At 47.5% G+C, this 23,779-nt stretch overlaps 1 protein-coding gene across 5 annotated transcripts; it reads left to right on the plus strand.

The window, feature by feature from the left end:
- The first annotated feature begins 15,592 nt into the window (after positions 1-15,592).
- On the plus strand, positions 15,593-23,123 carry SLC35C1 (solute carrier family 35 member C1). 5 transcript variants are annotated; one of them, XM_036861978.1, is made up of 3 exons: positions 15,593-15,616; positions 17,460-17,986; positions 21,204-23,123. In XM_036861978.1, the coding sequence occupies exons 2-3, from the start codon at positions 17,491-17,493 to the stop codon at positions 21,761-21,763; spliced, it is 1,056 nt and encodes a 351-aa protein (XP_036717873.1). In that variant the 5' UTR covers positions 15,593-15,616; positions 17,460-17,490; the 3' UTR covers positions 21,764-23,123. The 5 variants fall into 5 exon arrangements, with proteins under 5 accessions (XP_036717873.1, XP_036717868.1, XP_036717870.1 ...); XM_036861973.1 differs by lacking the exon at positions 15,593-15,616 and adding an exon at positions 15,726-15,800; XM_036861975.1 differs by lacking the exon at positions 15,593-15,616 and adding an exon at positions 15,751-15,800 and having other exon boundaries at positions 17,265-17,986.
- The last annotated feature ends 656 nt before the right edge of the window (positions 23,124-23,779 follow it).

Consider the following 23,779-nt stretch of genomic DNA (forward strand, 5'->3'; position numbering starts at 1 on the left):
TGAAGTACGTCAGAAAGAGAAAAACAAATACCATATGCTAATGCATATATATGGAATCTAAAAAAACAGTACTGATGAACCTAGTGGCAGGGCAGGAATAAAGACACAGACATAGAGAATGGACTTGAAGACACAGAGGGGAAGGGGAAGCTGGGACGAAGTGGGAGAGTAGCATTGACATATATACACTACCAAATGTAAAATGGATGGCTAGTGGGAAGCTCCTGCATAGCACAGGGAGATCAGCTCGGTGCTTTATGACAACCTAGAGAGGTGGGATAGGGAGGGTGGGAGGGAGGCTCAAGAGGGAGGGGATATGGGGATATATGTATACATATAGCTGATTCACTTTGTTGTACAGCAGAAAGTATCACAACATTGTAAAGCAATTATACTCCAATAGAGATGTATAAAAAAAATGAAATAATGGATGAAAACTTTCCAAATTTGATGAAAAATATGAATCTACAAATCCTAGAATTTCAGGGAACTTCAAGCAAGAAAATCAAAGACATCCACATCAAGACACACTACAGTCAAGTTGTCAAAAAGCAAAGACAAAGATAGACTCTTGGGCTTCTCTGGTGACGCAGTGGTTGAGAATCTGCCTGCCAATGCAGGGGACACGGGTTCGAGCCCTGGTTGGGAAGATCCCACATGCCATGGAGCAACTAGGCCCATGAGCCACAATTACTGAGCCTGCGCGTCTGGAGCCTGTGCTCCGCAACAAGAGAGGCCGCGATAACGAGAGGCCTGCGCACCGCGATGAAGAGCGGCCCCCACTTGCTGCAACTAGAGAAAGCCCTCGCACAGAAACGAAGACCCAGCACAGCCATAAATAAATAAATAAATAAACCCAAAGTTTAAAAAAAAAAAAAAAGATAGACTCTTGAAAGCAGCAAAACAGAAGCAACACATTACATACAAAGGATCCCCAATAAAATTAACAACTGATTTCTCTTTATAAACCATGGTGGCCAGAAGGCAGTGGGATAACATTTGAAGTGCTGAAAGAAAAACTTGTCAACCAAGAATTTTACATCCAGCAAAACTGTCCCTCAAAAATGAAGAAAAAATTACAACATTCCCAGATAAAAACTGAGGGAGTTTGTCAGTAGTAGCCCTACCCTACAACAAGTGCTAAAGAGAGTTATTTAAGCTGAAATGAAAGGATGCCAGACTCAATGCCATACAAACAAATTTTAAAACAACAGTAAAGGTAGCTACATAAGTAAATATAAAAGCCAGTATTATTGCATTTTTCATTTGTAATCTCTCTTTTCCTATAAGGTTCAAAAGACAAATGTATAAAACAATAAGTATAAATTTATGTTCATGGGCACTTAATGTATAAAGATGTAATTAGTGACAATAACAACATAAAGGGAAGGGGATGGATCTACAGAGGTTCAGAGTTCTTGTATACGGTTGAAACTAAATTCATATTTTGTTTAGGTGCTTAGATTTACTGTAGATTTAATAAAACTCTAATTGTAATCCCCAGGGCAAACACTAAGGAAAAAATGAAAATATGTACAGAAAAAGACATAAAGAAGGGAACCAAAATAACACACTAGAAAAAAAAATCAGCTAATCACAAAAGAAGGCAATAGAGGAACTGAGGAACAAAAAAGATGTATGACATATAGAAAACAGATAGCAAAATGACAGATGTCTTTTCTTACAGTAATTACTTTAAATGTAAATAGATTAAGCTCTCCAATTAAAAAGCAGATTGGAAAAATGGATTTAAAAAAAGAACATCATGCACTATATGCTGACTACAAGAGACTCACTTTAGATCCAAAGACACAAGCAGACTGAAAGTAAAAGGATAGAAAAAGATATTCCATACAAATATAACTAAAATACAACTGGGACAGTTATATTAATATCATACAAAATAGACTTTAAGACAAAAATTCACAAGAGACAAAGAAGGACATATACTGATAAAAGAGTCAATCCATCATGAAGGCATAATTATAAACATATACATGTCTAACAACAAAGCCCCAAAATACATGTGGCAAAACTAACAGAATTAAAGGCAGAAATAATTGTATTGGTCTGCTCACACTGCTATTACAAAATACCCCAGACTGGATGGTTTCAACCACTGAAATTTATTTCTCACAGTTCTAGAGGCTGGGAAGTACAAGATCAAGGTGCCAGCAAAGTAGGTTTCATTCCAAAGCCTCTTCTCTTGGCTTGTTGGCAGCTGCCATCTTGCTGTGTGCTCACATGATCTCTTCTCTGTGTGCATGCAAAGAGAAAGAGAGGTCTCTAGTGTCTCTTCTTATAAAGACACTAACCCTATCATATCAGGGCCCTATCCTTATTACCTCATTTAACCTTAATTACTTCCTTAGAGGCCCTGTTTCCAAATACAGCCACATTGGGGGGTTAGAGTTTCAAAATATGAATTTGGGGGCTGGGGGAACACAAACATCAGTCCATAACATCAGTTCTACAATAATAGTTGGAGACTTCAACATCCCATTATCAATAATGAATATAGCAACAATGGATAGACAGATAATTAATAAGGAAATACAGGATTTAACACTATATACCAACTAGATATAACCAATTTATATAGAACACCCCACTCAACAACTGCAGAAACTGAAACATATGTCCATACAAAAAACACAAACGTTCACAGCAGCATTGTTTATAATACCCAAAAAGTGGAAACACTAAGTCCATTAACTGATGAACAGATAAATAAAATGTGATATATTCATACACTGGAATATTATTCAGCCTGTGATGGTTCATTTTATGTCAACTTGACTGGCCACAAGGTGCCCAGATTAAACATTATTTCTAGGTGTGTCTGTGAAGGTATTTCCAGATGAGATTAGCATTTGAATTGCCAGACTCAGTAAAAAAGATTGCCCTCCCCAATGTGCGTGAGGATCATCCAATCCATTGAGGGCCTGAGTAGAACAAGAGGTAAAGAAAGAAGGAATTTGTCCCCCTCCTTTTTATTTTCTGCCTCACTGCTTGAGCTGAGACATCTCATCTTCTCCTGCCCTCAGACTGGGATTTACACCATCAGCTCCTCTGATTCTCAGGCCTTCTGACTCGGACCGAATTACACCACCGGCTTTCCTGGGTCTACAGCTTGCAGATGGCAAATCATGGGACTTCTCAGCCTCCATAATCACATGAGCTAATTCCTTGTAATAAATCTCCTTTTATATATATATTTTTTCTTTTCTCCTCTGACTAATACACAGCCATAAAAAGGAATCACATACTGATGCATGCTAAAACATGAATGAACTTTGAAAACATTATGTTCAGTAAAAGAAGCCAATCACAAAAGACAACATATTGTATGAATTCATTTATATGAAATGTCCAGTATAGGCAAATCTGTACTGACAGAAAGTAGATTACTATTTGCCTAGGACTAAGGGGCTTGGGGAAAATGAGAAGTGACTGTTAAAGGATATGAAGGTTCTAACTGGGGTGATGAAAATGTTCTGAAATGATTGTGGTGATGCTTGCACACTTCTGTGAATATATTAAAAACCCTTGAATTGTATACTTTAAGTGGGTAAATGGTATGATGTGTGATTTATAACTCAATAAAGCTGTTTTAAAAAGTTATTAGAGTTTATAAGTGAGTCAAGCAAGGTTGCAGAATATGAGATCAATATACAAAAATCAATTGTATTCTATATACAGAAGTAAAGTAGAAATTGAGTTTTTTTTAAAGAACCATTTACAACAGTAACAGAAAACCTGAAGTAATCAGGAATAAATTTAACAAAATACGTGCAAGGTTTGTATGCTAAAAACTACAAAATATTGATGAGACAAAGACTCAGATAAAGAGATGTGTGATGTTCATGGATCAAAAGACTTAAAAGTAAGACATCATTTCTCCCCAAATTGATCTATATATTGCATATAATCTCAACAGAGTCCCAGCAAGGGTTTTTTTTGTAGAAATTGGCAACTCAGTTCTAAAATTTATATGGAACAGCAAAGAACCTAGGCTAGTCAAAGTATTGTCTAAAAAGAAGACAAAGTTGGTGGGCTCACAGTACCTGACTTCAGAACTTAATGTAAAGCTAAAAAATAAGGTTATATTATTTATTTATTATAATTATTTATATTATTATTTGTATTTATGGTGAAAGGATGGAGATATACATATGTCAATGGAATAGAATAGAGTTCAGAAATAAGTCCCACATATATGCAGTCAATTAATTTTCAACAAAGGTGTTGAGGTAATTCAAAGTAGAAAGAACATATTTTCAACAAACGATGCTGGAACATTTTAACATACCTATGTAAAAAAATAAGAAGAATCTCGACTCACACCTCTTACCACATACAAAATTAACTCAAAATGGATCATGGATTTCAATGGAAAACCTTAAACCATAAAATTCTTAGAAGAAAACATAGGAGAAAATATGTGTGATCTTGAGTTGGCAAAGATTTTTTAAATCGGATACAAAAGCACAAATCATAAAAGAAAAAATTAATAAATTGGACTATCAAATTTTAAAACATCTGCACTTCCACAGATACTGTTAAGAGAATGTAAAGACAAGCTAAAGACTGGGAAAAAATATTTTTATGCATATATCTGATAAAGGATTTTATCTAGATGTACAAAGAACTCTCACAACTCAATAATGAAAAGCAAACAAACCAATTCAGAAATGGGCAAAACTTGAGAACAGACACCAAAAAAGAAATACGAATAGCACATAGGTACATAAAAAGACAACATCATTAGCCACTAGAGGAATGCAAATTAAAACCACAATAAGTGATCGCTACACATTTATTAGAATGGATAACAATTTTAAGCTGGCAATACCAAGTACTGAGAAGAATGCAAAACAACTGGAACTCTCATACATTTCTGGTGGGTACAACCATTTTAGAAAACAGATTGTCAGTCTCTTAAAAAGTTAAATATACTTGCCATAAGACCAAACTGTCACACTCCTAGGTATCTCCCCAAGAGAAATGAAGACAGACCTCCAACAAAGACCTGTACACAAAAGTTTATAGCAGCTTTATTCATACCCCCCCAAAACTGGAAACAACCATCAACTGGTGACTAGATAAACAAATTAAGGTACATGCAACATGGGGGAATCTTAAAAGCATATGCTAAGTGAAAGATGTCAGACACAAAAGGCTATATACTATGATTCCATTCATATGACATTCTGGAAAAACCAAAACTATAGGGACAGAAATCAGTTCACGAGTGACCAGAAGAAACTTTTGGGGGTGATAGAACTATTCTCTATCTTGATTACTATGGTGGTTACCCAAGTGTACACATTTGTCAAAATTCACCGAACTGTACACTTAAAATATAAATTTTTCTGTATGTAATGTATACCTCAATGAACCTAACTTTAAAGAAACCGAGCATTATGTGCAGGAATTCTATTGATACTTTCTCTGTACTTAGCTCTCCCAGTTATATGCCACACATTTATCACACTAAGTAGTGTGTTCTGCAAACACACCAGTATTGACACATCCTGGTCTACACTTCCTGCTGCTCTGCCCTTTCCTTTCTCCCACCTTGTTCTTGGAACCCCAGCACTTTGGGAGAAGTGGGGTTATGATGGCTAGATTCATTCCCTGGAGCTAGCCGGTTCCTGCCCTGACCCCTCCTCTTGGACAGAAGGAAATGCCCACAGTAGCATCTAGGGTTCTCTGATTGTAAGCAATAGATACAGGCTCCAGCCACCCTATGCAAAAAGGAGGTCATTGGAAGAGTTCAGCATTGCTTGCAGAACCCAGGAAAAAGCTGAAGAAAAAAGCTGGGAAGGACAGCGAGCAGGGCAGCTCTGAGGGTCTCAGTGGCAGGAAGTGGTAAATGGGTTTTCTGGGCATTGCTGCCACCATGAATCAGCTGTAACCAATTTTAGGTCTTATTGTTATTTCTGTCCATTTCAGAGAAGGGATAAGTAAGCAATGGGCTCATTAGTCTGGCCTGGGTCATATCCACCCCTTTTGAAACAGAGCAGGACCCTATGGTCCTTGCCCCCCATGTCCTCAGCCTGACTTTTGTCTGTGGAAAAACTTTAGCCAAAGAATAAGTTTAATCAGAGAAGTGAGAAAATGTAGAAACAAAGAAAAACAGTCAAATGAGACGAAGTAATAATTGTTTAGTCATTAAGCAAAATCAAGGACCTTAATTTCTCTTCATGGGCTATAGATAATATTCTGAGCCACATCCTGTGAGCTGTCTTACAGATACTGAGACCCCCACCAGGTGGAAAAAGTTAACTACATGATGACCAGACTGTAGCCATGACATAAGCTGCCACAATTCCAAGAACTGGCCTCAAAGAAATGAGAACAAACCGACCCTAGAACTATAGACTAAACTGTACTTAAAACAATCAAGACGACACAGATCAGACCACTGCATGACCAATTTCTAGATGACTGTCAGAGCTGACTGTACTGTTTCTGCATATAGCCCCCTCCCTCCGTCTATAAAAGCTCTTGCCCTCTGTCATGGCGGGGGGAGTCGGCCTTTGGACTGGAGTCTGCCCTCCCCGCCAGGTTGCCGGCCTCGAAAATAAAGCGAACTTTTCATTCCACCAACCTTGCCTCTTTACTAGCTTTAGAGCATCAAGCAGCCAGACCACCACTTTCGGTAACACTTTGGCTGGAGGAAAGCAAGCAGTGGATTGATGGCCCCCAAGGACTGCAAGAGCCAAGGAGGGGGCTCTCCCAAAAGGAGAAGACGTTCTTACCCAAGAAGGAGTAGATGCCTCCTGCGTGTACTCTCTTCACACCTCGTCAACAAAGGGAAGCAGCAGGAGTGCACATCAGGGAGACCTAATCTCATTGAAGGGTCTCCGTAAGGAAGCGCTGAGTCCTGAGAACAAGAAGTTAGTCAGGTTTAGGGGCGAACGTGGGAGAGCACTGAACAAGGTGGAACCACAGGAGCAAAGGAGGAGGGAAGAGGTCCATGCGACCTTCCAGATACCTTCTCCCCCATCCAAAACAGGCCCCTCACAGCGGACCTCGGTAGTTTGCCAGTTCAGCATCCATCCCCCTTCTTCAGGCAACACCTCCTAAATTTTATTTCCAGAGCCAGAGCTTACCTACTCTCAGACCACCTTGCCTGGGTCCAAGGGTGGTGCTTGCTATGCAGGGCTTAAGCCGGGAGGCTGGATTTATCCACCTGGCTATAATGATTGGTCAAGGGTGGTCATGTGACCTGGGCTGGACCAATTAGAATAAACCTCAAGGCTTTTTTTTTTTTTAGGCGTTTTTGTTTAAATTCCTCTACTTTTTTTCTTTTAATTTATTTATTTATTATTTATGGCTGTGTTGGGTCTTCGTTTCTGTGCAAGGGCTTTCTCTAGTTGCGGCAAGTGGGGGCCACTCTTTCATCGCGGTGCGCGGGCCTCTCATTATCGCCGCCTCTCTTGTTGCGGAGCACAGGCTCCAGACGCGCAGGCTCAGTAATTGTGGCTCACGGGCCTAGTTGCTCCGCGGCATATGGGATCTTCCCAGACCAGGGCTCGAACCTCTGTCCCCTGCATTGGCAGGCAGATTCTCAACCACTACGCCACCAGGGAAGCCCAAACCTCAAGGCTTTTGTGAAACTGACTTTTTCCCCCCCACCGGACAGAAACTTGAGCGATGTTTTAGGGCAGTGACATGACTGTCTATGATACTATAATGGTAGATATGTCATTGTATATTTGTCCAAACTCACAGAATGTAGAGCATGAAGAGTGAACCCTAATGTAAACTACAGACTTTGGGTGATAATGATGCATCAGTGTAGGTTCATGGATTCTAACAAAGGTACCACTCTGGTGGGGGAGGTTGATAATGGGGGAGCTGTGCATGTGTGGGGCAGGGGGTTTATAGGAAATCTCTGTACTTTGCTCAATTCAATTTTGCTGGAAACCTAAAACTGCTCTAAAAAATAGTCTATTTTAAAAAAAAAAAACCTAAATGGTATAAAGTCTGGAATGCTTGAAGACTTTTGCCATCACATGGAGCCTGAGAACAAAGCCAACACTTGGAGAAGAGCCCAGACAGGATCTGTTTAATGACGTTGTTTGAGCTGCTGGGTCAAGCTGCACCTCAAGCCAGCCACTCCCCCTAAAGCCAGCCACTCCCCGTGGACTTCTCAGTGACATCAGCCAATACGTTCCATTTTGCTTCAACAAGCTCTCCCCTGCCCCTCCATGTACCATCTGGGACAAGGATCAGAGTCTTTTAAAGACCAGCAAGCCTGACTCTCCTCCCATTTTACTGATGGGAAAACTGAGGTCCAGAGAGGTGGAGAGAATTATCCAAAGTCTAAAGATTGTAGTCACCAGGCCAAAAACTAGAAGTCTAGGGAGCTTTCCACTATGCCTTGATGTCTCTCCAGGAGGATCAGTACCATCCGCTGAGGAGGTTAAGCATTCAATTAGCTGCTGGCACCCTCTCTCCCATCACCCCCAGCCAAGACTGAGAAAAAGCTGTTGCTATCATGAGATTTATCAGTCAAGCAAGAGTTTTTGGTTTTGTTTTTCACAAACCTACCATATTAATTTCCTAGAACCATCATAACAAATTATCACAAACTCAGTGGCTCAAAACAATGCAGATTTATTCTCTCACAGTTCAGGAAGCCAGAAGTCCAACATCAGGGTGTCAAAGGTTGGTTCCTTCTGGAAGCTCTGAAGGAGAATCTGTTCCATGCTTCTCTCCTAGCTTCTGGTGCTTTCCAGCAACTCTTGGAGTTTCTTGACTGGTAGCTGCAACACTCCAACCGCTCCAACCTCTACCTCCGTCTTCACATGGCTTCTTCCCTGTGTGTCACCTCTGTCTCCAAATCGCCCTCCTTATAAGGACACCAGTCATAGGATTTAGAGTCCAACTTAATCCAGTATGAACTCATTTTAACTTAACAAAATACATCTGCAAAAACCCTATTTCCAAATAAGTTCACATTCTGAGGTTCTGGGGATGAGTTTGAGGGTTGAACGCTATTCAACCCAGTACACTTACTACATGCCAAGCATCATGCTACATGCCTTGAGGGATAACTGGGATGAAATGGTGTGTCTAATAATAACACACACACCAGACTCATGTTCATTTATTTTTTTTTCTCTCTACCTATTTTTTTTAATTAATTTTTATTGGAGTATAGTTGCTTTTCGTGTTCATTTATTTTTTTAAATTTTTTTATACAATTTTTAAAGGTTACACTCCATTTACAGTTATTACAAAATATTGGCTATACTTCCCATGTACAATACATCCTTGTAGCCTATCTTTTTATATATATATAAATTTATTTATTTTACTTTATTTTTGGCTGCGTTGGGTTTTCCTTGCTGCACACGGGCTTTTCTCGGGTTGCAGAGAGCAGGGGTTACTCTTCGTTGCAGTACACAGGCTTCTCATTGCGGTGGCTTCTCTTGTTGTGGAGCACGGGCTCTAGGCACGGGCTTCAGTAGTTGTGGCACATGGGCTCAGTAGTTCTGGCGTGCGGGCTTAGCTGCTACATGGCATGTGGGATCTTCCCGGACCAGGGCTCGAACCCGTGTCCCCTGCATTGGCAGGCGGATTCTTAACCACTGCACCACCAGGGAAGCACTTGTAACCTATCTTACATGCAATAGTTTGTACCTCCCATTCTTCCACCTCTATATTACCCTCCCCCCACTAGTTCATTCTCTATATCTGTGAGTCTGCTTCTTTTTTGTTATATTCATTAGTTTGTTGTATTTTTAGAGTCCATATATAAGTGATATCATACAGTATTTGTCTTTCTCTGTCTGACTTATTTCACTTAACATAATGCCCTCCGAGTCCATCCATGTTGCTGCAAATGGCAAAATTTCATTCTTTTTTATGGCTGAGTAGTATTCCGTTGTATATATATACATCCTCTTCTTTATCCATTCATCTGTTGATGGACACTTAGGTTGCTTCCATGTCTTGGCTATTGTAAATAGAGCTATTATGAACATTGGGGGTGCATGCATCTTTTCAAATTAGTGTTTTTGTTTTTTTCAGATGTATACTCAGGAATGGAATTCCTGGCTCATACGGTAGTTCTAGTTTTAGTTTTTTTGAGAAATCTTTGTACTGTTTTCCACAGTGGCTGCACCAATTTCCATTCCCACCAAAGTGTACAGTGGTTCCCTTTTCTCCACATCCTCACCAATGCTTGTTATTTGTGTTCTTTTTGGTGATAGTCATTTGGACAGGTGTGAGGTGACATATCATCATGGTTTTGATTTGCATTTCCCCGATAATTAGCAATGTTGATCATCTTAGACTCACATTCATTTAACACACACTCCCTGAACACCTACTGTGTGTGAGGCTCTGTGTTAGGTGCTGAAGAGCTAAACATGCCAATGGCATAGCCCCTGTGCTCACGGAGCTCCGGTCCAGGGAAGGAGCTTGGCGTGTGCAGGGCTGTCAGCAGCTAGGAGGGTGGAGTTCAAGTCCTGTCTCACCTTTTCATAAACTGCCCCTCTCTGGACCTGTTTCCTTTTCTTTAATGTGAGGGGTTTAGAATAGACCATCTCTAACATACTGTTAAGCCCTGGTGTTCTGAAAACTTTTTTCAAATGCGTTTGAAAATGCTTTGTAAACTGCGAAGTGCTGTACACACAAAGAGAGGCAGAATAAAGTTAATAGTTAAGTGAGTAAGTCAGTCGACTTAGGTTCAAATCCCAGCTCAGCCACTTACAAACCCCTATGACCTTAGGCGACTTACTTTATCTCTCTGGACCTCGCTTTCCTCTTCCATAAAATGGGATAATAAGATAGCACCTCAAAGAGTTATTATGAGTTTAGAGGAATTAGACCATGCGGTATTGAGGCCAGGGCATGGCACAGAGCAGTGCCTGATAATGATTAGCTACCATGTAACTGTTAGCTACACCCTCTCTGCCACCAGGAGTTTACAGTTCATGTGGGAGATGAAACTAATAGGTGAAAAAGTTAGAGAAAAAGATCAGATAGTGGATCAACCAGAGGGCTCTCGAGTGACAACGTGGAGAGCTCCCTGGGGATTGGGACAGTGCAGCCCGAGGCACATATCTGCCCTCCAACAAACAGCGGGACAGAGGGCAGCAATGCCAGGGTCACTCCGTAGGACCAGTGTCCTAGGAGACCAATCAGGAAACCGGGCTCGGGAGGAGCTGAACTCATGGAACAGGACAAACTTCAGCTCAGCGGACAAACTGGTCTGGATTCAAATCTGGCTCTCACCTCCTCACTGGGTGGCCTTGGGCTAGTGACCCAACATGTCTGGGGTCTCACTTTCCTCATCTGTAAATTAGAGATTAGAACAAGAGACTAACACTCAGAGTGTTGTTGCGAGGACTGCGTATTGTATATGGAAAACCCCGGCATGGAGCCACCTCCAATAAGTGTTAAGTGTTAGTAAAACACCCTGCACCAGGAGGGACTGGCTCTCTCACTCACTCCCCAAGGGTTCGCTGCTAAGCTGGGGGAAACATCACTCCCGCTTGGAGATTATCCAGGTGCATGTTACAGGAGCTTTGGGGAATAATGCTTTTGGCTATCCTAGATCTCAGAAAAACCAAAAAGGCCCGCACCATCCCAAGCTAGGTGCTTCCCAGAAGCCAGAACCGGGCATAGAGGTGATGTCCCTGTAGATGTTATTGTTAAAGAGAGCCAGCTCTTTGCTAATCCTCTGCAGCTTTCCCGCTCTTTCATGCAGAACCCCCTCCCCCATGTTGGGACTTCTTTGTGAACAGTCCCTGGCCACGCATCTCATGCTTTGGAATTTGCCCATGCTGACGCGGGCTCAGCCACTCCTGATCCCTGTCTGGCAAATGAGCCCTGCCTTTGGAATGCTCCACTCCGCCTCCAGCTCTGCAGCTTGCATTCAATCCCAGGTAATTGTATCCCCTCCCTTGCTGCCTCAGACCCAGTACCACGCAATCCCGGGCCTTCCTGGAACCTTAGACGTGAGTTCCAGCAACAATTAATTACACAGTATAGTGGACCATGCTGTAATGGTACACTGACAGGGTCTTATTCATCTCCTGCAATAAGGAGTAGGCAGCCCAGAGCTGGATGGCAGCTCATCCAAGCTCTAAGGGACTCAGGCAGGCCCTCTCCCTGTTTCTGCTCTGCCATCCTTTGCTTTCCTCCTATCTTTTGTCTCATGGTTACAAGATGGCTGCTGCCCTTCCAGACCTCAAGTCTGCATTATAGACAGAACATATAAGAACAAGAAGCAACAAAGTCTGTACCTATATCAAGAAAGCAAAGGCCTCCCCAGAAATTCTAAGCTTGTAACTCATTGGCCAAAAGTTTGTTACATGGCCACATCTAGCTGTAAGGAGGTCTGGGGAATAAGTATTTTTAGGTGGACACATTGACATACAAACAATATATGGGTAGTGTTAGTAAGAACGAAGGTTAAGTTAATAGAGGGTGAACCAGGGGTCAGCAAACTACACCAGCAAACCAAATCCAGCCTATGGCCTATCTTTATAAAGTTTATTTATTTATTTATTTTTGGCTGCATTGTGTCTTCGCTGTGGCACGCAGTCTTTATCCAGTTGCAGCGAGTGGGGGCTACTCCTCGTTGTGGTGCGCAGGCTTCTCATTGTGGTGTCTTCTCTTGTTGTGGAGCACGGGCTCTAGGCGCGGGCTTCAGTAGTTGTGGCACATGGGCTCAGTAGTTGTGGCGTGCGGGCTTAGTTGCTCTGTGGCATTTGGGATCTTCCTGGACCAGGGCTCGAACCCGTGTCCCCTGCACTGGCAGGCGGATTCTTAACCACTGCGCCACCAAGGAAGTCCCTATAAAGTTTTATTGAAACACAGCAGTGCCCATTTGTTACAACACTACAACAGCAGAGTTGAGTAGTTGTGACAAAGACCATATGGCCCACAGAGTCTAAAATATTTATTCTCTGGTCCTTTACAGAAAATGTTTGCCAACTCCTGGGGTAGGCAATTCTTACTGTCTGCCACAAGTACCAGCAAAGGAAAGGCATAATTTTTTTTTCCTGGAAAGAATATATTATTTTCCAGAGAATATTCCAATCACCATGAGAAAAACAGAACATTTTTTTTCTCTCCTTACATTTATTTTACAGTTTAGTATTAATTTTTATTTTGAATCACATATAGGGTGAATGCGGAGACTTATAAGCTTTTCAGGGTATAGGGCCAATAAAGGTCTTAAATCAGCCTTGATTTTCAGGTACTCCTAGTTGTGGTGTGACTTTCATTCATTCCGCAAAGAGGTACTGAGCAGCTTTCGTGGCAGGAATTGTGCCAGGTCCTGGATAGGAACAGGATGAATGAATGGATGGATAGATAGATAGATAATGAACTGAGAGAGAGAAAAAGCAAGAGAGAGAGGGATCAGACTGACAACGTCATGCCTTCTTAATTTTGCCTAGAGAATACATATATGTTCGAGGAGAAGGGAATATAGACTACGATGGGTATTGTGGGTAAAGGCCTAACTGCTGTAACAAAGAGACCACTTCATAACTGCAGAGGTGTATAAAGCACGCAAGTTGATTCCCCTCTCATAGAACAGTCTCAAGGTAGGCAGGGCAGGTTGGCAGGTGGCTCTACTCCACACAGTCACAGACCCTGGCTCTTTTCATCATCTTGCTCCCACAGCCCCTAAAAATTGACCTCGTCTCCATGGTAACAGCTGTGTTATAGGCACATTTGGGTTGCAGGTTATAGGAAGAGGAGGAGAGAACAAGGAAGAGCGCCCACCTAACGTTTAAGGCCTAGACCTGGAAAGTGCAACACATCACCTCCATTCCCCAGCCACGGAGTCATGTGGTTCACCTACCCACAAGGGAGGCTGGAACTGTGCTCTCTGGCTGGGCAACCATCCAATTATCTTGGACAAATGGGAGAATGAATTCTGGTAGAAAACAGTGATGTCCACTGCATGGCGTAGGCTCAGGAGCCCTTGTTGAACTCATGGGTGAGACAGTCAATGCCTGTGTGTTCCCAGGAGCTCTCAGGCCCTTCTGCTACCGATCCACTGTCCCACACACCTGGGAGGTTAGTTCTGTTCACCCTGTCAGGTAGACATCGTCTTCTTCTGACGTCATCAGTGGCTCCCAGCCACGGCAAGAAAATAGGACCACACCCAAAAAGGGCCCAACTGCCACACTAGTGACCTTATGTTCTGCCACATACCAAGTTCACACCCTGGGTAATTACTCTTGACAAGACCTAAAACATCACCCTTTATGAATGGTTTAAACAATTAACATTCCTTAAGAAAAATTCAAAAGCAGGTTGTGCAAAGTGCACAATTCCTGAGGCCTTAGACCCCTAAGAAACATCCCCACTTCCCCTTCCCTCATAAAGAGCCAAAAGGATTGGGATCTATGAGATTTACTGTAGTGACCTATTACAACCTTAATCCAAGGGAGCGAAGCTAATGATGGAATTTCAGGTACAACATAAGGGGAGGGATTGGACACAGGGATACACCTTGGTCTCCTGGCACATGGGGAGCCCAGACTGTGCCCCAAACATCCAGTGTGGACTGTCCCTGGGTCTCTCTTGGTGAAGTGCATCTGGCCTTTATACAGTATATATCTCTGCCCTAGGGGATCCGGGTGACAGCACATTCATCAGATAAATTAATTCCTGTTAACCTGCCAAGGAGAAGGGCCCTTCCAGGAAACCAGGGCCTCTCAGAGTATGCCCTGTTTGCCATTAAAGTATTTGTCACAGTGAAATATCAGGCCTAAGAGAGAAGAGCACCTAGGGGCTGCTCTTAATAAACTGAAACCCACAACCTTTAAAGTTTGACCCTGGAATGAGACTCTCCAAGTAGGGGTCAGAGGACCAGCTCAGTCCCTTTAAGTCTTTCCTTCCTCCAAAGGGTAATTTGATTCAAAGGTGACAAGGCGATCAGATGGCATCCTCCACCTGGAGACCAGCCCATAACTAGGAAGCAGGAAGTCCCATTTCTAGAGGAAGGGGCAGTGCAGGTATTACAGAGCAAGTGCCAGAGCGGTTGGAAGAGGACAGGCCTGGGGCAGAGCTCACCCTCCGGAGGCTGTACCTGCCCTGGGGCTGTTGGATGGTGCTCATTTCCCTGTAACCCTTCCAGTTCCCATAGCCCACCAAGGGCTGTGTTAAACTGGGGCGAGGGTTTATGCAGTTAGCAAGTGAGACTTTAAATGTACTCCATACATTTTACCTTCTTATTATGGAAATTTTCAAATGTACACAGAAGTAAAGAGACTCCTATACCCTCCATGTTCCCATGCCTAACTTTAACAATTGCCTATCTCGTTTTATCTATCAACCGTTGGGGATATTTTGGGGGGTGGGGGTGAGTATTCTGAGTATTTCGAAGCAAATCTCAGACATCTCACCCATAAATCAAATGGTACTAATTAAATGGTATTTGACATCCTACAAACAAATAGTAGTCTCTACTTTCAACCATATCAGCTAGGGTTTTGAGCAAGGAGGTTGAGACCCACTGGTATAGTCCAGACCCCTAGTTTTAATGACGATAACTCCGGAGAAGTGAGCTACCCAACGTTGGTGCTAGAGCGGGTACCAGGAAGAAGTCGGTCCTCCCGGCTGTCTGGTGAGTGACGGCCCAGGCTGGTGACCATTTCCCAGGGCCCGTCCCTGGGAGGGGGAGGGGGACCCTCCACTAACTGCTGGCAGGAAGAATCCCGGCTGTTCCCCGAACACACTTTTGGAAGCACAGACCGGGTGCGCGGCAGCGGGCCACGAATGCAGCCGGGTACTGGGACGTGCAAGCCGCGGTAACTGGAGCGGTGGATCCTGGGCGGTATACCCCGGTCTGGGGTGGCCTTGGAAAGAGAAGGGGGCCTGCTCCCACGACCGGTGGGATAACCCGGGGCCAAGGTCAGGCTACCGCCCGGATCGCCCCGCCGCCACCCCGGGTCCACGTGGGGAGCAGGCCGGCGAGGCTGGCGCGGCGCCCACGCCCGTAGCTGGGAGAGCAGGAAGTAATCTCCCGCGGGCGCGGCCCTGGGCGCGGCGCTGCAGGTGCGGCTCAATGTGGCGCGGGCCGGCGGCAGGTGCAGAGGACGGGGGTGAGCGCGGGGTCGCCTTCGCGGCCAGGGAACGCCAGCACCGGGGTCGGAGCTTGCGGCTGAGCCCGGCCTGGAGAGGGTGTTTGGGGAGGGGGTGCTGACTTGAGGCTCGGATCCGGCCGCCGGGAGGGTCTCGAATCGGGGGTGGGATGGGGTGGGGGGCGCTGCTGGGGGTCTCCGGCTCGGGAGAGGGATGGGGAGGTGAAAGTAGGGGGAAGGAGGAGACTGCAACAAGGTTTTGGAAGTGTGAGCGGGACTAGGTAGAGGGACGCGGGGCAGGTTACGGGGCGGGTGTTCTCTAGACGCCGGGGAACGCGGGGTGGTCCCAAGGCTCTGGGGACGCAGTCCTGCCCGGGGATGAGGGGAAACGTGGACCTGCAGATGAGCCGAGTCGAGAGGCGTTAAGCCTCTAGAGGATATGGAGCAGGGGCGGAGGAGGGGGACTGGGGGAAGGAAGGGGGCCGAGGCTCTAGCAGCCACAGGTACCTCCCGCGGCTACCGAGATCTAACACCAGCACCACCATCTGCGGGCAGGGAGCGCACAAGGGCGGGCAGGGAGCGCACAAGGGCTGCCAGGGACCTGACGCGAGCCTGACTCCGAAGGCCATTTCTCTGAGGCTGTGGCTTTAAGGGAGACGCTGGGCTTGCGGGCTCTTTAAGGAGGCGGTTGGGGGCGTGTCAGGAAATGAGTCCTGGGCCCGCCTCGCCGGCGGGAGCGGCCTCGGAAGTCCGGAGGCTGCGGGGCGGAGCTAGGGCCGGCACCTGGGAAGACCGCCCGCCTGGGGCTTGTACTGGCCCAGCTTCCTTCCGGTCCAAAGCACCTGGGCCCTGAGCGTCTCTGACCTCGCCTGCACCCTCTTTCCAAACCCCCCGCACGCTCTCCTTTCAGCTCCTTGCATGCCTCCCCCTCTGACCCTGCAAACCTTTCTCTCCCGTAGCAACCCATGCCTGTCTCTCTCTGCACCTCTTCCTCACGCTGTCCTCCGCCCTTTTCTAGCACCTCCGCCCTGCATTTCTCCCCCTTTTCCTTCCATATCTCTCCCCCGCCACCCCCCTTCCTGCGAATCCTTCTTGCTAGGTCCCAGCCCCTTCTCCCCTGACCTGTCATCTCTGTCCAACCTTAGCCCGTCCCTCACCTCTTCCCTGTGTCTGTCTCATGAACCCCCTCAGGGTGGCAGCAGGTTGTGGGACTCACCCCAGAGCAGAACCTCTCCATCCAGGAGAAGGGTGGGAGGCCTCCAGGCCACCTGCCATGTGACAGTTGAGGACTTCAGCTTGCAGAAAGCAGAAGTGAGCCCACAGCTCCGTACTCCAGGAAATCAGTCTGGCTGTAGGGTGACCCAGCTCCTCTGCTACCATGAACAGGGCCTCTCTGAAGCGGTCAAAGATCCTGCACATGGCACTGATGGGGACTTCCGACCCCTCCGGAGAGGCAGAGGCCAGCCACGAGAAGCCCTTTGTGCTGCGGGCACTGCAGATCGCTCTGGTAGTCTCTCTCTACTGGGTCACGTCCATCTCCATGGTGTTCCTTAACAAGTACCTGCTGGATAGCCCCTCCCTACGGCTGGACACCCCCATCTTCGTCACCTTCTACCAGTGCCTGGTGACCGCGCTGCTGTGCAAGGGCCTCAGCTCACTGGCCACCTGCTGCCCTGGTACCATGGACTTCCCTACCCTGCGCCTGGACCTCAGGGTGGCCCGAAGCATCCTGCCCCTGTCGGTGGTCTTCATTGGCATGATCACCTTCAATAACCTCTGCCTCAAATATGTGGGTGTGGCCTTCTACAACGTGGGCCGCTCACTCACCACCGTCTTCAATGTGCTGCTCTCCTACCTGCTGCTCAAGCAAACCACCTCCTTCTATGCCCTGCTCGCCTGCAGCATCATCATTGGTGAGTGGCCAGCCAGGGCCACGGGGAATGGCTGTGGGGGGTGGGGGAAGATGGGGGCCAAAACCCTAAAGAACAACACTGTCAAACACCTTTGACTTTATCTGTCCCAGCTCCCTTGTCGTGACAGTCATATGAGGAAGAGCCTGGGGTCCAGAGAAAGCAAGTAACTTTCTGGAGGTCACCTAGCAAGTTAGGGGCCCAATTAGGGCCCTTCAAACAAGATGGGATTCTAATCTACATTTCACAGAGGGAAAACCAAGGCACAGAGAAGTTAAGCAATTTGTCAAAGATCACTCAGCTAAGTGGCAGAGGTGGGATCTGATCTCAAGTAATCTGGTTCCTTACACTTGACCACTATACTCTCTTGCTTCTCAAGACTTCAAGTGTCCTGACTCCCCATCCAGTGCTCTTTCTAGAGGACATGGCATCTTGTAATAAATATACCATCACCGTCTGACCTTGCAGGCTTACAATAACGCCTGAGTCAGTGGCAAGAGATATGCTTTGAGATAACTTAGCCGTCTTCCCAGACTTGACCCTCAGAAAATAAAAATGATTGATGGGGACATTGTGCTAATCATTCGCATACAGCATCTCCTATGTTCCCCAGAGATCCCCTGGGTGGTGGCATCACCGTGATCAACTCTACACAGACAAGGAAACTGACACTCAGAGAGGTTAAGTCACTTACCCAGAGCCCCACAGCTAGGAAGTAGCCATGCTGGGATGCAAACTCAGATTGGCCGGACCCCCAGGCCTGTGCTTCTAACCACTCTGCTCTGTTCTTGTCCCCTAGAGGTTAGAACTGCACTATCCAGTTCAGCAGCCACGGACCACATGTGTCTATTCCAATTCAAATTCAGTGAAATTTTTAAAATTCAGTTATTCAGTTGCAGGTGTTGTTACCTGATTCTGTAGCCACATTTCAAGTGCTTAGTCGCCACGTGTAGCCAGTGGCTACTGTATTGGACAGCACAGATGACAGAGCATTTCCATCGTCACAAAATGTTTTATTGCAGCCCATTAGGTAAGAGCACCCCCAGCTTCCCACCCCCTCAGAGCCCTCCTGGGGCTCAGTCATCCAGGAATGGGATCTTTCTTTGAACCTGTTCAGGTTCCTCCTGGTGCTGCAAATTTCTTCTTGGTTGACCTACATATTCTCAGTTGGTGTCTCAGAGTCTCAGGCTGAGCTGCACTGGCTGCCGGGGAGAGGCCCATCCCAGGCCACCTGTCCTAGAAAATGTTCCCCTCACTGAGCCACTTCGGGACCTAGGGCTGCCCAGTCTAGGTCCAAGGTGGGAGAGGGAGCAGGGCAGAGGTTGGAGTTGGGGGGAGCTGCTAAGACCCCTGGCAGATTGGGCTCGCTGCTCCCACTTCCTCCCCAAGGGAGCTGGTATGGGCTCCCAGGCCTCACTTAGCCAAATGCCCCAGGGATCTCCACTTCAGCCCTGCTGACCCTATAAGGGGTGGAGTGGGAGGGACCTCCTGGTTGGCAAATTTGCATGCCGACCAGTGAAGTCATTAGGGAAACTAGGCCCAAGTCCCAAAAAGTAATCAAAGTAGCAGATGGTGAGATAGCTTCTGGGAAAGTGCATTCTCTGGCCAGCCTGATGGGGCAGGCGCCCTGGAGGCTGGTGCTCTCTGCTGGCCCAGCACCTGGCTTCCTCTCCGCAGTGTTTCCCCTTCCTTCCTTCCTCCTCCTGGGGGAAGATGGGTCTCAGGTGACTCTCCAGGCCTCCTGGGATTGGGACACAAAAGGTGCTGTGGAAACCCTGGTGGGGAGTGGGGAGGGAGGAATCTAAGCAGGCATTCCGGAGAAAGTACTAGATGGGTATAAGGAAGGAGTGAGGAGAGAATGTTCTAGTCAGTAGAAAACACATGCGCATTTCTGCATGGCTGGGCCAGAGCAAGATGCACCCCTGAGGCTGCCCAAGTTAAGTGAGTCTGGACTATTTCCTGAGGGCAGTGGGGAGGCACAGAGGGGCCTTAAGCCAGGACAGGACCTGAGCAGATCTGTACTGTAGGAAGATCATTCTGTTTGCAAGGCGGAGAGTAGATTGATTGGAGTGGGAGGGTCAAGAATGTGACCCAGCTCTCTACAGCTGAAGGAAATGGGAGCTCAGAGAAGTTAAGTAAACTGTCCCCAGGCCACCCAGCCTCTAAATAGCAGAGCCTGATCAGAGCCCAAATCTCTCTGACACCAAAACCACGTCGCGGGAGATACAACATGTGTAAGATTCAGCCCCTGCCTTCTGGGAAGGTGGGATCTAGCTAAAGAGACTGTACTGTCCCCACAGGCAGGTGCCTAGCAGCCCAGGGCAGGCAAGGGTCTTGAAGGAAAGCACAGCAGGAGGAGGCCAGGAAGAGGTCGGGTGCTGGGGGTATCAGGAAAGACTTCACCCCTGGAGAGACTGGCTTTGACCCTGAAGAATGAGTGGAATCTCCCAGGAAGGAGGAGGGTGCTTCTGGTGCAGTAAATGGTCAAGGACACTGAGCTCTGGTGTGAGAAGCAGGGAGATGAGAGAGGACTCGGGGTGATCGTGACACAGAGACACAGGTCGTGGCAAGGGCGTGGGAAGCCCAGCGTGCCAGGCTGAGACTCCTTGCAGACTTGGGGGGCAGTGGGGTGCCATGGAGGCTCTGTGAGCAGGAGCTTTCACAACGTGAGAGTCTCAGAAAGAGTGACTATCCCCAAAGACCTCAGGCCACAAGTGCTTCTAACCATTGTAGGCTCCCATTTTACAGACCGGGAAGCCGAGGCTCCGAGACCTTAAGTCGCTTTCCCAAGGTCATCTTAACCACTAAGTGCTGTATCTGTGCTCATCCTTCAGAGCTCATTTCAAATGTTGCTTTCCAGGTGCCCCAGGCCAGCACAGTCACCCAGTTATGGGTTCTCACAGCACCCTGTACTGTTTTATGGGCCTCATTACAATTGTAATTAAAGAAGTCATTGGGAAATGAATCGTTTTAATGTCTCTCTCCTCTGCCAGAATATGAGCTCCGTAAGGAAGGGTTCATGTCCTGGGCTACTTCCCCAGCCCTGCGTTGTGCTTAGCATGTAGGGGAGACTTTGCACACGTTTCTTGCAGGAAGAGCAGGGAGGATGGGATGATGAGGACAGCGTTACACAGTCTGTGAAATTTGGTGGCAAAATTCTCTGTCCTTCCTCCTGCCCATCCTCATCCCCCTCGCCCTTCTCCTCCTCTCCCTACTATAGGTGGCTTCTGGCTTGGTGTGGACCAGGAGGGCGCAGAGGGTACCCTGTCTTGGACGGGCACCCTTTTTGGCGTGCTCGCCAGCCTCTGCGTCTCACTCAACGCCATCTACACCAAGAAGGTGCTCCCGGCGGTGGACGGCAGCATCTGGCGTCTGACCTTCTACAACAACGTCAACGCCTGCGTCCTCTTTCTGCCCCTGCTCCTGCTGCTGGGGGAGCTCCCGGCCCTCTACAACTTCCCCCAGCTGGGCAGCGCCCACTTCTGGGGCATGATGACGCTGGGCGGCCTGTTTGGCTTCGCCATCGGCTATGTAACAGGACTGCAGATCAAGTTCACCAGTCCCCTGACCCACAACGTGTCCGGCACAGCCAAAGCCTGCGCCCAGACGGTGCTGGCCGTCCTCTACTACGAGGAGACGAAGAGCTTCCTCTGGTGGATGAGCAACATGATGGTGCTGGGAGGCTCCTCCGCCTATACCTGGGCCAGGGGCTGGGAGATGAAAAAGATTCAGGAGGAGCCCCGCCCCAAGGAGGAGGAGAAGAGTAACGTGGAGGTGTGAGCTTCTCCGGAGACCCTGCGATGGCCCCGCCCAGCCCAGGGAGAACGCCCATGAATGCGGTGAAGGTGTCTCTCTGGACCCAGAGACAGTGGCCTTACAGACCTGATGGGAATCTGGTGGTTGAAATGGAACCAGTGTTTCCAAGTGATGTCAGAAAGTTGCCAAACCTGTCTCGACCCCCTTTCCTATTTCTGGGTTTTTGTCCTTCCCTAGGGAGGAGGGTCCCCCATGGGAAGAGCCAGTTAGGTTCTCTGGAAGAGCACCAGCTCTCTGGGAGTAGGAGAGAGACAGCACCCCTTCCTGTCCCCCTGCCAGGGCCTCCTACCTCCACATGACCTTTGGGGTTGGGGACAGGCCACAACCTTTAAGGGACAGTATTGGCAAAGCCATTACGTCTTCACTTGGACTCAGGGGAGATGGGGGTGTGACCCCACCACAGGCTTAGAATTTGGGAAACCTCACACCTCTGTGCCCCGGGGCAGGCAGCATAGTTTTGGCCCACCCCAAACCAGCCTTCTTTTGGAGGAAAGTGTAGGCTGGGCTGAGGGAGGAAATGAACAAACATTCTCTCTTCTCTGCATTGAGACCAGCAGCCCCCGTGCAAGGGGGTGAAGGATCAGCGGTACCCGAGCCTGGCCCAGGCACCTGCAGGGGCTGCTGGGAAGTGGCCTGGGAGTGGGCCGCATCATGGGAGAGCGCCTTTTCCCTGCGCCCTTCCCCCACCCACCCACTGTCTGCACGCCACGTTTCCACTGTTTGAATGTGGCAGTCATTAACACCCTCCCACAGTTGCTAACACCAGTTTTGCCCGCCTCACTCCCCTGCCCCTGAGGGGCAACTGCTACCTGGCACAAACAATTACCTGGCTCAGGTAACAGCCCCCCAGAAGTGGAGGCAGGGAGCCGCTTTGGCTTCTCCCATCTCTGCCTCTCCAGGGCATGCTGATGGAGCCAGGGTCAGAGCCTTCCACCTAAGCTGTGCTGGGCCCCCCAAGATCCAGGTCCCTGCAGGGCAGGTGTTGTAACCTGCTCTTGATGAAGGTGTTAAGCTAACAATTACAAACTTCCCCGAGTTTGGGGCCGAAAGAATCTTCCCTTCCCCTCACCACACCCTCCGGGCCTGAGGGTGGCTTTCACAACTCCTGTCCCTTCTGTTGGGTGTTTTGTTCCACCAAGTGGAACAAAACTCCTTGGGGTAACTCCTGATGTTTTCAGCCCCTGTAACGAAAGGCTGGGGAGAGTGGGTCTTCTCACGAGTACTCTCTTCCAGTCCCCGCACAATCCCAGGTGGTTTCTAATGAAGTTGGTGGGGCCTGATGCCCTGAATTGTGTGTGATTTAATTAAAAATCAGAGTAAGACATCCTGTGTGTGTGCAGCGAGAAGGGACAGGCAGGGTCTGGCTGGGATTTATGAACGAAGGCTCATCCCTGCCATCGCCAAGCCTGGGTTCTAGCAGGACAGCCCTTCTAAGAATCTGTTCTCCCTCCAGGCAAGCGGTTGATCCAAATATCAAGACTCCTTCCGGACCTCAGGTTTCGTATTGGTGCTTGTTGCCAGTTACTGGGCACTTGCTGGAGGCAAGACACTGCTGAGTCCTCTATTCCACCATTCATATCCACACCCTCCCACGCACCTTGAGGTGGGCACCATCGCTGATCCCCCATTTTACAGATGAGGACACTGAGGCTCAAGGAGGAGCACAGGAAGGAAGAGGCAGCAGTAGGATTCAGACGGAGGTCTCTGCCTTCAGAGCACAGGTACTTAACCACAATGCCCTTAACTGTACCCAGCATTTTTTGAGCATCTACTACGTGCCAGGCACTGTGGTAGAACATACTGGTATGAAGACCCAAATCTGCTTTAAGGGTCTCAAATATAAACACACATCAAGGTCCCCATAACAGATGCCGTATTGCCCTGAGGTCTCAGAAGATGAAGAGACCAAGTCTTCACAAGGGCCAAGATGTTTGAACTGAATATTACTGGGCAAGTAGGGGGCTCCAGGAGCAAGGGTAG

The sequence above is a fragment of the Balaenoptera musculus genome, chromosome 8 (genome assembly GCF_009873245.2).
Source record: "Balaenoptera musculus isolate JJ_BM4_2016_0621 chromosome 8, mBalMus1.pri.v3, whole genome shotgun sequence".
Classification (NCBI taxonomy): Eukaryota; Metazoa; Chordata; class Mammalia; order Artiodactyla; family Balaenopteridae; genus Balaenoptera; species Balaenoptera musculus.

Bases quoted from the DNA above. Each gene is read 5' to 3' on its own strand.
- SLC35C1 (XM_036861973.1), top strand. From the start codon at position 15,769: ATGCAGCCGGGTACTGGGACGTGCAAGCCGCG. The intron at 15,801-17,459 runs GTAACTGGAGCG...TACCATGAACAG, and splicing joins ACTGGGACGTGCAAGCCGCG to GGCCTCTCTGAAGCGGTCAA. The intron at 17,987-21,203 runs GTGAGTGGCCAG...TCCCTACTATAG, and splicing joins CGCCTGCAGCATCATCATTG to GTGGCTTCTGGCTTGGTGTG.